At 44.9% G+C, this 16,192-nt stretch overlaps 1 protein-coding gene across 3 annotated transcripts in view; it reads right to left on the bottom strand.

Moving 5' to 3' along the window:
• CREBBP (CREB binding lysine acetyltransferase) overlaps window positions 1-16,192 on the bottom strand; it is a 70,806-nt gene that overhangs the window by 6,146 nt on the left and 48,468 nt on the right. For all 3 annotated transcript variants that reach the window (XM_080981439.1, XM_080981441.1, XM_080981440.1), the window contains 10 exons: window positions 14,572-14,660; window positions 12,008-12,088; window positions 10,330-10,386; window positions 8,928-9,005; window positions 7,875-7,942; window positions 6,550-6,700; window positions 4,952-5,098; window positions 2,207-2,320; window positions 933-1,098; window positions 151-318 (listed from right to left, as the gene is read on the bottom strand). In XM_080981439.1, the coding sequence (XP_080837565.1) occupies window positions 151-318; window positions 933-1,098; window positions 2,207-2,320; window positions 4,952-5,098; window positions 6,550-6,700; window positions 7,875-7,942; window positions 8,928-9,005; window positions 10,330-10,386; window positions 12,008-12,088; window positions 14,572-14,660 (1,119 nt within the window). The remainder of the gene's footprint in view (window positions 1-150; window positions 319-932; window positions 1,099-2,206; window positions 2,321-4,951; window positions 5,099-6,549; window positions 6,701-7,874; window positions 7,943-8,927; window positions 9,006-10,329; window positions 10,387-12,007; window positions 12,089-14,571; window positions 14,661-16,192) is intronic.

Here is a 16,192-nt window from a genome sequence, read left to right as displayed (position 1 = left end):
GATCAGCTCTGGAGCTGGGAGAATGACATGCACCTGTTATTATGCTCACTCACGGAATTTCTGCCCACCCCAAGGAGCCAAGGCGGCTTGATTTCAAAGCAGACCAGCAGAAACCTCCCAGCCTCCCACAGCGCTCAGGACTCCAGTCACCTCCGTTGTTTCGCAGGCTGCTGTGCTTTCCTCCTTCTTCCTCTCCTCCTCCTCTTGTTCCAGCTCCTTAATGCTCTCTTCCAGCACGTTGGGCCAAAAGTCACCCTCAAAGTAAGGCAGTTCCTTGGCACTTGTCAGCCGGTCCTCTGTTGCTTGCTTGAAGATGTCCTGCAAAAACACCATGAGAGGCTTAGTTACGATGGCGGACAGGATGACACCCCCAGCAGATGCAGCAGAGGCCCAGGATCCTACAGGGTGAGGCTCCTTTAGCGCAACCTGGTTCCTAGTCCTTGTAGGCTCTTTCCTGTGTCTCATTCCAGCTTGTTCACTATCTTTTGAATGTCTGCTCTGCCCAACGGGCCTTATTCCCCAACAGATGAGTTTAGGATTGCAGCCAAAGCCTATCGCACGCCAGGCATTTGTGAAAAAAATACATGCCACTGTGCTGAAGGTCATAAAATAAATACTCCTTTTCATTTAAATAATAATAAATAGATGATGATAATGATAATTTATTTATACCCCAGCCACTGGTTTCCCCAGCCACTCTGGGCGGCTCCCAACAAAATTTTAAAAACATGATCAAACATTTAAAAATTCCCTAAGCAGGGAATTCCCTAAAATACTAAGATGCCAAATTAGCTGTTTTTAAAATTTCTAATATGGATGCTTAAAAACAACGACCCCCGTCTTAGCCTGAAGGAGCGGACCCTTAATCTCACGAGGCCTGGCCCGCCTGCCTCCCAGCTGCACCAGCAACCAGCCCCCCGGGTCCCCCTCACCTTGTAGTCATGAATGATCCTCTCCGCAAAGGCCTTGTCCAGCATCTTCTTGTACCATTCCTGCAGGCGCTTGGGCTTGGGGATTTTCTGGTCAGGAGGGTGGCAGTGGAAGATGTAATCATCCCCCTCACTTGGGGGGCAGGCCCAGATGTGGCCCGTCACGTACCTGGATGCCACACAAAAGCAAAAGCATCCCAGTTAAGGACTGTCCCATCCAGGATCTCAGGATGGCCTCTGCTGGGAAACTGCTCAGTTGCAGGCCAATGTCACAAGGCTGTGCTTTCTCAGACTTACTGCCCAGGGATGCCTTGGGCCCACACCTGAAGGTATTTTACCACCCACGAACGGGAACATCCAAGGACCAGAGGGAGGCTTGGAAAGCGCATCTGCCCCACCTTCCCTCTCCCAGTGTGTCCTGCATCAGCCACCACCACCAGCCACCACAACCTGGGGGAGCTCCAACATCTGGCCGCTTCTGCAGCTGTTTCTGCTGTGGCTCAGAGTTGAAGCAGACCAGCAATGTTTCCAGAACTAGTGCATGGGACCTTGTGGCCAGAGCACCAGACAACACACTTTTTTGCACTGAAAAGCCCTCATAATAACAATAATATTTTTTTATTTATACCCCGCCCTTCCCAGTTCAAAAAACCGGGCTCAGGGCGGCTAACAACAAATTTAAAACACTTAATTGATGCAACAAAAAACAGCATAAAATACAGTATAAAACGTGAATAACAATAAATTCAGAATTCAAGAATCAATTTAGGGGGGAAATCCATCCAATAAACATTAGATGATCACCAGGGCTAGCTGGCTAAATTAGTCCTTTTTGGGCCGGTGAGGAGACCAGGGGAGAATTAGCTGTGGTATCCCAGAGCGGGTAATCTTCATAAAAAGGGGAGGGAAGGAAGGGGAATAAAAGATCAGGGTAAGTTCAAATTGAAAGCCAGGCGGAATAGCTCTGTCTTACAGGCCCTGCGGAAGGAGGTTCAATCCTGCAGGGCCCTGGTCTCATGGGACAGGGCATTCCACCAGGTCGGAGCCATCACTGAGAAGGTCCTGGCCCTGGTGGAGGATAGTCTGACTTCCTTAGGGCCCGGGACTTCTAAACTATGGTTATTCATGGACCTTAAGGTCCGCTGTGGGGCAGACCAGGAGAGGCGGTCCCGTAGATACAAGATGACCCCACTTCACAACGCAGGAGCAAGCAGCAGGTAATGAGGCAGAGCCCCCCCCCATGTGCCGATGCAAAGACGCCACAACAAAACACTCACCCCAGTTTCTTGACGTATTCCAGATAGCCAATAAGGATTTCATGATAGACTGCAGTTCGCAGGCATCTTGGGCGGAAGAAATGAATGCTATCTAAGTAGGAGATGTAAACACGCCTGTGACAAAAGGGAAGAGAGAGTTTGTGGAGTTGCGCTTGACAGCTACGTGGTTGTCCACAAATGACAGAGTTGGAAGGAGGGTTGCCTGCTGGGCCCCATTGCCATCAGAATTCAAATGACCTACAATTTCAGGCTGTGTGTTTTTAACGTGTGGACAGAGCTAAATTGCATGCAGACCTAAGCAACAAAAATTTTGATATCTGGGAACAAGAGAGAAGAGAAGGAGACTTCCGGTTCGCTGCGGAGGTTAATGGCGGTGAGCTCCGTGTCGTCCGCTTCAGGGACGACACGGTCCAGGCAAATAGAGGCTTGGACTTCATTTCAGCGGACAAAGCAAAAAAAAGAGGAGTGATTTTTTACGTTAATCCTGCACTAGAACCCAAAATGATTCAGAAGGATGAAAAAGGTAGGATTTTAATAATACAAATAAAAATTCAGGGAGAGAAGGTGATCTTGGTAGGAATTTATGCACCCAACGAGAAAAAAGCAGTCTTTTTCAAAAAACTGGAAACAGAATTACTTGAATTTGCAGGTCAAAAGATGATTTTAATGGGAGATTTAAATGGAGTCCCATCATTAGAAAAAGAAAGATCAGCTAGGAAAAAAGAAACAAAAGAAGGTAGATTACCAAAGACTTTTTTTGATTTGGCTCAAACTTTGAATTTGATAGATATATGGAGAACAAGATATCTGTTTGACAAAGAGTTCACTTATTATAGCAATGTTTATGATAGTAGTTCAAGAATAGACTCTTTCTGGATATCCAAAGTGTTGGAACCTCGAGTTAAAAAAATTCAGATCGCAGGACATTTTCAGATCGTAATTCCTTGACAATGGAAATACAAAAAGAAAGTCAAATTTCATTCAGATGGAGACTGAATGAAGATTTATTAGATGATCAAAAATTTATGGATAAAGCTAAAAAGGCCTTGAGTGATTATTTTGAAACAAACACTCAAGGACAGACAAAATTGCAGACGATCTGGGATGCAAGTAAGGCGGTAAGGAGGGGACTGTTTATACAACAAAACTCATTTAAAAAGAAATTGAAAGAAAAAAGGGAAAAAGAGATTTTAGATGAAATTGTGAATAAGGAGAAACAATTGTCAAAGAAAGCAAATAAAGAGCCAGTCAAATAGGCAATTAGAATATTACAAACACAATATTCTATGATAGTTAATGAGAAAATTAGCTGGAAAATAAAAAGAATGAAACAAAAATATTTTGAGCATGCCAATAAATCAGGAAAACTGCTAGCGTGGCAGTTGAAGAAAAGTGAACAAAGGATCTCCATAAATAAAATTAATATAAATGGAATGATCACAGATAAGCTGAAGGAAATAAGAGCAGCATTTGTAAAATATTTCTCAGATTTATACAGGAAAGGGAAGGATTTTTTTAAAAAAAATAGAGGAATATATTAAAAGCAGTAATCTACCAAACATAAAAGAGGAACAAATGGTGATCTTAAACACTCCAGTAACAGTTCAAGAAGTGTTAGAGGCAATAAAGTGGACAAAAAATGGCAAGTCTCCTGGTCCAGATGGATTAATGGCAAAGTACTATAAAAAATTAAGTGAACAATTGGTAAACCCATTGAAAGATGTTATGAACGAGATTTTAAATACAGGTGAAATTCCAGAAACATGGAAAGAGGCTTATATTACAGTAATTCCAAAACAAGATTCAGATTTACTGCAAATTAAAAATTATAGGCCCATCTCCTTGTTAAATAATGATTATAAATTATTTGCAAATATTTTAGCTAATAGAATGAAAAAAATATTAAATGAGTATATACATCAAGATCAGGCAGGATTCCTCACAGGTAGACAAATGAAAGAGAATATAAGAAATATTCTGAATGTAATAGAATACCTGGGGGTCAAAAATGAAAAGAAAGCAGCAATGATGTTTATAGATGCCGAAAAAGCATTTGACAATGTCTCTTGGAATTTTATGACAAAATTACTTGAAGAAATTAACTGCGGACCCAATTTTTTAAAAGGAATACAAGCAATATATTCAGAACAAAAAGCTAAATTAATTGTAAATCAGGTGATAACGGCTGATTGTAAGATACAAAAAGGAACTAGACAAGGTTGTCCATTATCACCGCTTTTGTTCATCCTGGTCCTGGAAGTACTTGCTAGAAATATAAGAGCAGACAAAGAGATCAGTGGGATAAAAACTGGGGAAAGTGAGTTCAAACTGAAAGCATATGCTGATGATTTAGTGATTACAGTAGAAGATCCAAAAAACTCTCTCCCTAGAGTTATAGAAAAGATTCAAAAATTTGGGGAAGTGGCAGGATTTAAATTAAATATAAGTAAAAGATTTGAAGGAAGAAGAGAAAAAAGAGTTGGAGCAAAGCATTGAGATAGAAGTCCATAAAAAAGTAAAATATTTAGGGATATGGTTAACTGCAAAAAATATAAATATTTACAAAGATAATTATGAAAAAGTGTGGCTTGGGATAAAAAGAAATTTAGAATTTTTGGATTCTGGGAACAAGACAGACGAGAAGGGGAGAAAGAGACAAAAATGGAACCAAGGCAAAATTCAGGGAAATGTGTCTCATTGGCAAGGCAAGGAGAACCACAGCCCACCGGAAGCAATGCCACGTACCTGGTGTTTGGGGGTGGGCAATCCCAACCGTATTCCTGCACATGCATGCCAAAGAAACAGACGTCCACGCCATCGATCTCTTCAAAAGCAAAGAGAGCCTTTGTGCGATAGGGGAAGGACTCGGCCATCTCACGAGAGTCTACAAATCTGATGGAAAGATAATGCCGTCAACAGCCACTTCATTGCAAACATACTCCCCGGGGACTACTAGGATGGGCTGATTACCAATGGCAACAGAGCCCCTGCTACTCTCAAGGAAACCTTCGTATACGATTAGGTTATGAGTGAAAGCTAGACTGGAAACCGGCAGCTATCTTTGGAACAGGCCAGTTAGGCTTTGTCCCGAGGGAACTGAGAATGTCTAGCCTGGAAATGAGGAGGTGGCCGTCTACAAGAAACATCTGACCTCTGTAACTGCCAGCAAGGACTTTTGCAAAGGGATCAAAAACTTACTTCACTCATTATAATGCACATCAATCTCTGACTTTTTTCTTCTGGGTTTCTGGGGGTTTTCCTGTTGTTATTCTGTCTCTCACAGCTACAACAAACCTACCATTAAAATTATGGACTGGTCATTTCTTTGTCAGAGGGCAAACAGGCAAGGGGATCAAATACTTTGCCCCCTCACTGTACGATAGCCACCTTCAACTATCTTTAAGGGCTGTCACATGGAAGATGGAGCGAGCGTGTTTTCTGCTGCTACACAGGGCAGGGCACAAACCAAAGGATTCAAGTTACGAGAAACCTTTCTGACCGTACGAGCTGTTCAACTGTGGGGCAGACTCCCTCAGATTCTCCTTCCTTGGGGGTTTTTAAGCAGAGGTTGGATGGCCATCTCTCATGGAAGCTTTACATGAGATTCCTGCATTGCAGGGGGTTGGACTAAATGACTCTCAGGGTCCCTTCCAACTCTACCATTCTATGATACTGGGCTCAAGACAGCCCACTGGCTAGGCTCTTGCATGAAAACAGCTGAAAATGACCATGTTTTGGGAATTTCCCCCCAAGCTGATTCCAGCTCTATGTGCTGCTGCTATGCACTCAACCAGGTATTCTCCTCACCTGCCTATAAAGCACATAAAAAAAAAAAAGATTCTATGGAGACAAAATGCTAATAAAAAGGTAAAGGGACCCCTGACCATTAGGTCCAGTCGCGGACGACTCTGGGGTTGTGGTGCTCATCTTACTTTATTGGCCGAGGGAGCCGGAGTACAGCTTCCGGGTCATGTGGCTGGCATGACTAAGCCGCTTCTGGCGAACCAGAGCAGCGCACGGAAACACTGTTTACCTTCCTGTCAGAGTGGTACCTATTTATCTACTTGCACTTTGACGTGCTTTCGAACTGCTAGGTTGTCAGGAGCAGGGACCGAGCAACAGGAGCTCACCTTGTCAAGGGGATTCGAACCGCCGACCTTCTGATCGGCAAGCCCTAGGCTCTGGTTTAGCCCACGGTGCCACCCGTGTCCTTGAAAATGCTAATAGTATAGTATAATTAAGAATTACTATTTCTGTAGTCAGAATAAATGAAATGGTGCAGATGACAACTGTTTCAATAGTTTGGTAACCATGTGCGCCTGCTGAGGAAGGCAAGAACTCACCTGGATTTCATCCCCGGTTTCACTTCCACCGTTTTATCTGAGCTGGCCACCACTCTCACAAACACTTCGCCAGCTTCCGGGTGATTCTGCCGTCGCAAAAATTTATTGACTCTCTCTTCCAAATGGTTTCCTAGGCGGGTGGTCTGCAACCCTACAGGGGAAAGTGCAAGGAAAGAGCTGTGGGAGGAAGTCACCCTTGGGAGGCAGAGAGAGAGCATCCAGATTCCCACCACGTTCAGGTCAGACTTAGAAAAATGTAGGGCTTGGTCCCTTTGCTGTGCTCCCTTTGAAACCAATGGGGAAAGATAGTTTGGGTCGGGCTCAAAGCCAGCTTTGAAAAACGAGCTGAGAAGAACTGAGCAGGAAGCCAAGGGGAAGGCAGGGAAGTGTTTGTGTCTGAAGGCTCCGTGGAATAAGAACATTTATCTGGCTAGCAAAGGCATGTTGAGTCCTGCCTACTTTCTGAAGTGGCACAATGCATAAATAGTGAATCTTGCCCTCTCAGCTGTGGAGACTCCTGGCAGCATCAAGGGCCATTCTTTTCACATTTCCCTTTTCAAGGTCTACCACCCTCTGAACCCTTAACATGTTTATACTCCTCTCCACAAACTATGCATTCTCCTTTTTTTAGCCAACTTTCCCTCTTATTTCAGCAATTTCCCTTAACCTTACCACAGCCTCCAAAATAAGTTACTATCCCACAACAATCTGGTACTAACTTGCTTACTTAGACACCCAACGTAAATCCTAAAAGATCCCAACTCAATTCGAAATACTTTGGCGATATCGGCAAACTGCCACTTCACTGCTCATCCCTGACAAAATCATTTGTGAACATGTGAAATACCACCAGTCCCAGAACAGATTCTCGGGGACTCAACTTCCTATTTCCCTTATTTGTGAGAAAGTCTGTTCCCTTCTGTCTTTCCTGCTTCCTGTTCTTTAACCAGCTCCCTGCCCAGAAGAGGAGTCCTGCCCTCTGATTCTGTGACTGCTACATCTGCTCAGTAGCCTTTGGAGAGTGTCAACATGATTAATTGTACATCACAACAGTCAACTTACGACTTATTTGATGTTATGCACATACCAGTGCTGGGCATATTCTGTTTATTTGTAACAGATTACATGCTTTTACTTTAGTTTTAAAACTGCACCCTTGATTTTCCATTTCGACTGAAGCCTCCCCACAGGATCTAGCCCAACAGCACCCCTTCCCCCACAAGGTTACTTTCCAAAAATAGAGACCTTAGAAAGGTGCATGGGGGTGCATTAAGACACTGTATTAAAAGCATCTTCATATACAACTAACGAGGCCACAGACTTACTTTTGGCACTGAATTTGTTTTCTTTGCGTGTTCGACCAGTTTTCTTCAAGCAGTTGTCACACACAAAGCTAAAACCACAACAGAGAGCTAGTAAGTTATGAAAGGTAATATCATAACAAAGCAAACACAGTGAACACAGTGGCAGCCAAAAACCTCTCGGTGTTTCAGCTGCTTCTTCCTGTGACTGGGCCTATCATCAAGGTGGGGCTCCAGCCCACGCCAGCCCACTTTCGGGGGGCTCATGCTCCAGCCTTTCTGGCTTCCAGGGTGGCCTTTTGGCAGGTTGTGCTGCCACCAGATTGGGCTTAGTTTTGGTGCTGCCCGGCAGTTCATGGGCAAGATTGCCATGTTGTCTATTGACCGCTGGGCAACACCAAACCTCAACCCAACCTGGCGGCAGCTTTGGCAGGATCTCCAAAATGGGCACATCCAACACCTGGCAGGGCAGTTCTGCTGGAGGGGAGATGCCACCCCAAGAGGCCACAGCACCCGAGTGCTGAGAAACCAGGTGGGCCAAAGACCCTCTCTCCTCTACACTCCTTTAGAGGTCACATGGCTGAATCTGCAATATCAAAAGACTTTGTGCTTGAACTGATCTCGTGTGAATGCCCTGGGGCCTGTGTGGCATCACCAACATGGACTGGAGCCCCCTTCCTTCTGTTTTCCTCTGACCCATTCATCTATCACTCTTCTGGCAATGGACAAAGTGCGTACAAAAGCCGAGGCCTTGAGAAACTTGTTGGCAGCGAGGTGCCCCAAAACAAGGCAGAGAGTGAACGACAGGGAGAAAGTGCTGAGAGGGCTGGGACTGGGCATCCCATGGGAAAGCAGAAGATGCCATTGGCTGGGTCTTCCAGGGGGCATCAGCAGAGAGGGAGGCCTCTGGCTCAAGACCCCAAGGCGCTTGGGCAAATGCTGAGCTTCCAATCAAACCTTTGCATCTTTGCCAGAGTGAAGACATTGTTGTTTCAAATCATTTGAACTGAAAAAGAACCTAGGAGGTTTGCTAAAGCTTCACCAGCCCAAACCCCGACACCTTTCGAAGCTACTTACCCTGAAGGCCAAATAATGTCATAATGCAACACACAGATCTGGTGCATCTTCCGGCCACATTCCTTGCAGTCCACAAAGCTGAGGGAGGAAAGCAGGCAAGAGAACGAGCCTTGGTTTTCTTAAAGCGAAAATGTGGAAGCACAAAGAGGAGCCAGAGAATACTTCCCTAGTCACAAAACTTTAAATAATAACATAAATAATAATAATATTTTAAATATCTAAGTATTATGAGGAGATTATTAACTCACTTCCTCCCTGAAGTTTGCAAAATCTTTCATTTGGCTTTACGACCAAGAATAAGAAAGGGTGATTTGAGCACTGTGTAATATTTTATATTGCCAGTATATTTTTTAAAAATATAGTTTTCTTGGAATTTGGATTTTTAAAAGGTTGAGGAACCTCAGTGGACAATAAATATGAAATACGACAACAGTGGGCAATCTTGTTAAACGTACCAGATATTCTCTGGGACACTCATGTTTGGCATTAGTAATAAAAAGCATTTTTATAGCGCTGAGTGTGAAGTCATATCATGTCAGCTTATGCTTTGCACTTTATACCTAAAGCCATGAAGAAAAAGTTCAAAGATGGCAGGCAGGAATGGGCATTTCATGGAAACCCCATTAAATCTGTCCATTGTTTGCAATATAGACCCTCATTTCTTACTGACTCCCTGGGAAACTGCTGGAGCAGTCGAATTAGAAACCGGCTCTTGCAGAAACATTGGGAGTGGAGCTGCAATACTTGCACCCATCAGTAGATGGTATAAAGACAACAGATTTGGCACAAAGAGCGCAGAGCAGCTCTGCTACGTCAGGACAAAGCGCCACAGAAGCAGCTCCCGCTTAGGGCCAGATGGCAAGAGAGGCTGTGTGCAGGTGCCGTGCACTTGCTAACCAGGCAAAAAGCACACATGACGCAGGCGGGGATCTCCACAAACAATGATGAGGTCCTAATCTTTCCCAAATGAACCAGAATCAGGCCTCCGGCAGCTCTGTTTGGGCTGGGTAATGAGCATCCACACCTGAGACCCAACTCAGACCACAAGAGGAAATACTGAGTTGTGTTTGGCTAGTAACCAGGGAGGATGCAACAGGGAAACAGCAGCACAAAAGGCAAAATTATATTGAATTAGTTTGTTTTGGTTTAAGCAGAAACAGCTGCAAGCGAAGGATCTGCAGCTGAACAGCAACTGCTGTTGGAATCTAAACAGTTCGCTCCATGGAGTCACATGCGCAAATGTGTCTTTACGACATAAAGGCTAATGTGGTACAATAAACTGCCTGCCTGCCTCTGCAATTCCTTTGACTCGATGGAGCACAGCTTTGCTCATGCTAATTCTAGCCAAGGACTTTTAAAAAGTATGAAAAAGGGCTTCATGCTGAGATGTCTTGATACTTACGGCTCTGGGTCTAGTGTATCATTTTTCTTCTTCTCAAACTGATCTTTTGATATTGTTCTGCAGAAAGAGACACAGAGTAAGTTTAGTCTTGCACTTTGCTCCGCTTCATCCTAGCCAGGGAGCACACCTCTTCCTAAAAAGGTATCTGCAGAGGGAGGGACTCCTTCAGGACACTCCTAAGAGCAAGTCATAACCCTAATAAGGAGGAGGATGTGGGGAGAAGGCAGCTCCCAGGTCTGGGAAGGGTGCAGTTTGCCGCTTTGGGGTGGGGTTGCACTCCCCTGGAGGAAGAGGGTCGTAGCCAGGGTACCCCTGGATCCAAGGTGTCTGAGGAAGGTAAAAGGGGGCTCCAAGGCAAGGAGTGCCTGTTACCAGCTCTGGCTGACATTCCTGGGCAGGGATTCCTTGGCTATGGCAATCCACACACTGGTACCTCGTGTCTGGATTACTGCAATGTGCTCCATGTGGGGCATCCCTTGAACCAGGTCCAGAAGCCTCAGCAGCAGCCTGCCAAGAAATCAGGACACCCATTCCGAAGGAGGTGCACAGGTGGCTGGATGGCTCCCAAACCAAGTTCAAGGTGCTTGTTCCAACACACAAAGCCCATCACGGCTCTGGACCTAGATATTGGACGATTCACCTGCTCCCATGTGGACCTGCTCGTTTGTTATGACCCTGTGTTTGCAGTCTCTGTTAGGATGCAACCTGGGAGAGGCATTCTCAGGGCTGGTGTTCCCATTATAGAGCGCTCTCCTCTCTCAGGGATGACTGACCCTGGAGGGTTTGTAGCATTTATTCACTCAAGCTTTTGGACTTGGCTAATTTTTTATGGGTAGAGACAGCATGCCTTCCCATTGGATCCACGGGACTTGTGCTATTGACATATTCGATATGTCAATTGCACAAGTTGTGCAATTTATTGCTGTGTATAATTTAGAGTCTATATTTTATATTGTACCTTGCTCTGGGATTATTTGAAGGAAGAGAGGGCCATAAACCTTTTAAACAAGCAAACCTTCAAACTAAATAATTGCCAGCCCAGTTATCCACACCAGCTATGGCAGGCTAACTATCAGCAGGTAAAAACAGATCCCAAGTCAACTCTATTCTTGAAGCCAATTTGAGAAAACACTTAGGCTTTCATGTAGGTTAATGACAATACAGAAAGCTGCCAAGGGACATGGCAGGAAGGGGCTTACAGGTCAGAGGGTCACCTAAGCAAGCGCCACACCTACGGAGAATGAACAACATTCAGAGGAGTTAAGTTTGGGGCATCTTGCCTGGGCATTGAAAATCTGCTCTTAATTCACTTTTTGAAATCTTTTCAACCAGCCTAGATTATTAACCACAAATTGCAGAACACGGGGCTGAAGGCTGAGGCACAAGGGTTTACCCAAGGCCGCAAAGTGTGTGAACTGGGGCCCTTCCGCGGGACACTGTTGAACTTCTAAGTGCAATGGAACGTCAGCTCGCCATGCTCCTTTGTTCTCCCGGCAAAGGCTGGGAGATGCAGCTTTCTTCGGAGCAAACGAGACTCCAAAGCCAAGCAGAAGTTGCACCTGGGGGGCTGCACCCTGAATGAGAAGCGCATCTCTTCCTGCTGCACCTGAGGCATGACGGAACCTGTCCTCTCATTACTTTTACCCGGCATTTAAATAAAAGAAAAGAAATTACTTACGTTTGTGGCTGGGCAGGGTCATCACCAAGGGTTACGTTTTCCCCCTGGATTTCAGTGAAACATCTCTCACAGAAGTGATACCTGTCAGCAAGAAGGCCATATTTGGGTGAACTGGTCCATCAAAACACAGAGCAACCCAAGCAAGGGAGCCACCAATCAGAGCAGGGCAGAGATCACCAAGGCGAGAGGAGGGGGAGCGTCGTTGGTTGGTCGATTGATGGGTCAGTGTGGCCAATGAGGAGGAGCAGAGGGGAGGGAAAGGGACAAACAGCACAGACAGAAGTAGTAAGAGACAGACACCAGGACATGGCAGAGCAGAAAGGCACGGCCAAGAGCGCAGGGGAGCATTCGGTCGCATTTCAGCCGCCACAGGCCACCGCCAGTGACCAGGAGAGGCTCTGGAGCAGACTTCCAAGGGCATCCGTTTCAGAATTTGGATCCAATTCTCAGGTCGGGTTTTAAGAAGCAAGCAGTCTCACAGTAGCCAGAATCATGAGACTGCCATTATTTTATTAAAGCCACAGAAGCAGGAACAATTTCAACATTGCCAAATGCATTAAAGCATTCAAGATGGAAAACCTTGCGTTAAATGTGACCAGCTGCTCAATTAAAATGTAGTAGAACACAAACGACACCCAATTCATACTCTAGACAAACATTTAACAGAAATGCATTTCTGTCGCTCAGTGTTTCCAGTCACGTGTGTAAACTTTATAAACTACATTGTTTATATTGTAATTAAATACAATATAACAAAAAAATAAATAAATAGATCAAGGCTTTGCAAACTGAAATAGGAACTTGTGAAAAATTTTGTGAACCAAACTGAACTGGTCAGTCTTCCACATCCCTTGCTGCTTTTAAGTAATCCAAGAAGGTTAAAAACAAAGGTCTCTTTCAGACACAAACCTGCGTTCGAATAAGGCCCAAGTCCGTATTTCTTGTTTTGCTTTGGGTAAACTGGAAGCAAAACCTATCCCCTTCTGAGGCAATCTTGACTAAATGTTTGGAAAGGGTATGAACTGAAACACCAAGGAAGGTAAGAAACACAGGCTAGGGCAATCCATGGGGGACGGGACGGACGACAGAGACACACCGGGATGCCTTGAGACAAACAGAGGAAACAGGTGGGAGCAGCCATGACAGCGTCAGCCGTCCAAACACCACAGCTCTCCACTCTGGTCACCACAATGAACCAACCAAGGGGAGATGAGAAAGCTGTTTCCTGGGAGGTCTTTACATACACACACACAAATGTCCACAGGCTGAGAGTCTCCTGGGACTATCTCGTTCAAGGGGAGAGAGTTTTTTATTGAAACCTACGGGGCAAGTCTGTTCCCAGAAGACAAGCTAGCAACCAAGAGCTACTCGGAAAACCAGGGGCCGGTGATGATTTTCAGGCACCAGAAGCGCCTCCCCAGGGAGAAAGCAGCAACAGACAGGGCCCCCGCTCCTCCATAGGGGACCCAGTGAGCAAGAGAGGGGGGTGGGTGGCCTCGACAGCAGGGTGCACAACTGACAGCAACCAGAGGGAGGAGTTATTAAAACCAGGACTTTGCCCAAGGCCTCCATTCAGTAGTTCATGATTTTTAAATCCTATGTGTGCAGTCACTGAATAACTACAAAAAATAAAAAACTCCACGATTCCCGGACAATATAAGAGTGCATTCTGCTCAGAAGTAATCCACGTTGAGTTCAGCTGATTTGCTCCCAGGTAAGCATTTACAGGATTGCAACCTAAAACCCCACCTTTCCAGGAAGTTTTTGGAACAACCTGCTAGTCCCAGTATGGTACAGTGGTACCTTGATTTATGAACTTAATCCGTTCCGGAAGTTCGTTCTTAAACCAAAGTGTTCTTAAACCAAGGCATGCTTTCCCATAGCAGAATTTACAAATGGAACACACTGAACAGGAAGCAGAACCATAGCTGTCAACTTTCAGATTTGAAAATAAGGGATCGGCAGCCTCACCTGTCCCGGGGACAGTCTACGGGATATCTAACAATCCGGGATAGCAGCGGGAAACGGCGCTGGAATAAGGGAATTTCCCACAAAAAAAGAGAAGGTTGACAGCTATGAGCAGAATGTGTTCTGCTTCCAAGGCAAAGTTCACAAACCAAAACACCTACTTCTGGGTTTGCAGCGTTCTTAATCCAAGTTGTTCATAAACTAAGCTGTTCTTAAACCAAGGTACCACCGTGTTGTAAATAAGCCAACGTGAAATTGCCACCTCTCCTTCCTTCCCCTTCTCTTTATTTTTGCTCTCTCTCTTTTATTTTGACTCATGAGCTTCCAAGCTACATGCAACCCACCAGCCAAGGAGCTTGCCAGGGAATACCTTCACTAAATCACCGCAAGAGTCCAAGCCCCAAGTGGGGTGGGGAGCTTTTCTGAAAACATCAAAATAGGCCACTTGTAGCCCCTTGAGGGCTAGTCAGTCTTGGTGGGAACTCTCCAGGGACTCCTTGTCCGTGTTCTTGTGGGGCGAGGAGCCACCTCTAAGCTCAGGTCCTGCTCTAAGAAAATACTGTGCCACTCTGCGTCCTGAGAAGGCCCAGACTTACCTGTTCTGGTAACTGTAGTAGGCGGCATCCCGGGGAATAGTACACAGCTGCTTCCCATAACAGCACAAGGTTTGGGGAGAAAATTCGTACTGAAAAAGAAGAAAAGCCAGAGAGAACAGATGACTATATGCATTAACTAAAGGCACACATTTGTGTGGCACAAATTTCTTCTACAGCAGAGGCAGCGCTTTTTTAGTTTCAGAATTTTATTGTTTTAATTCACTGTTCACTGTTTTCTCTCCAAGAGGACAACCCCCTTCCCCTCAAAAAAATAGTCCTGTATGGAGCATAGCCAGCAGCCACTGAATATGATGTGCCAATTGGAAAAGAAAAATGGGTGTGTGCAAATTGGCCTGTTTGACAGGTGGCTGAAGAGCACGGCTGCATCTGGGAAGAGCAGGAAGGAGACACGGCCGCACTGGGCTGCACTCGCACTCAGTAAAAGAGATAAATCCAGAAAGTTAGAAATTCTCAGAAAACAGTAAGAGATTGAGCATAATGCAAAGTCTAACTAAAATCTGTAGTATTAAAAAAACCAAACCCTAACGGAGCATTATTCTTCTGTCTAGGTGCTCTTGGGATAGTTATTTAGTCAGTTAGCCAACATCTGCAGAGGAGCTCTTTGCAACGCTGTGCAGGCGGAATTTAGAAACTGTAAAACAGCCTGCAAGCCATCAACACTTTTTAAAAGTAATAGATATTTTAAGCAGACTGTTCTGTGTTCTCTGACCTTTATGTATGAATTTAAAATACTTAGTGTTAGCTGCTGGCTCACTTTATTACAGATAGTAGACAATTGCAACATTATTCATCATATTTGCAGAGCACAATGCCTTAAGATGTTTGTTCTGACAATGTGCACTCCAAGTTTAGTAACCAAATGCTCAGGGCAGAAAGTTCACACACGGATCTCCTTGAGAAAGATCCATGTGTGCCAAAAAACATGACAGTGGCTCATCTTTTTAAAAATTCAAGAGCACTTTTTAGGAAGAATTAAAAAAGCCTGGCTACCACTAGATCAGACCAAAGTGGGTCCCTCTGGTCTCACACCCCATTTCCCCCAGTGACCAACGAGGTGCATCTGGGACGCCTGCAAGCAGGGCATGAGATCACAAGCCCTTCCTTCTGCTGCTGCTCCGCCCCAACTGATACTCAGCAGCTTTTGCTGCCTCATTCTGAGGGAAGCATGCAGCCCCTGTTGCGAGGAGCCACAAAAGGAGCCCTCACTTGCACAATTTTACTAGTCGTAGAGCATGATGTGCTGCGCATATGAAGTCAATCTAGCTCTCATCAAATTGTAGCAAGTGGAACACACACCTGCGCATGTATCTGAGTCAACATTTTTAAGTACAAGAATCTGTCAAAATTCAACACAAAGATTTTGAAAATAAAGACCTGCTGGTCCTACTCAGAGCAGATCCACTGAAATTAATATGATTAACTTGGGTCCACTAATTTCAGGGGGTAATTATGCCTAAAAATGGATACAACCTCTTTTAAATGACATTTAAAGTAAATCTCATAAAATCAGCTTCTCAAAGAGAAGGTTCTGATAAATGCACATATTCACACTGTGAATATGAAACACACAGGTTTTGTATGTTCAAAGACCATAGCTGTG

Source organism: Podarcis pityusensis, assembly GCF_964106645.2.
Source record: "Podarcis pityusensis genome assembly, chromosome: 14".
Taxonomy (NCBI): Eukaryota; Metazoa; Chordata; class Lepidosauria; order Squamata; family Lacertidae; genus Podarcis; species Podarcis pityusensis.
Note: the sequence above shows the minus strand (reverse complement) of the source record. Positions and strands in the feature narration are given on the sequence as shown.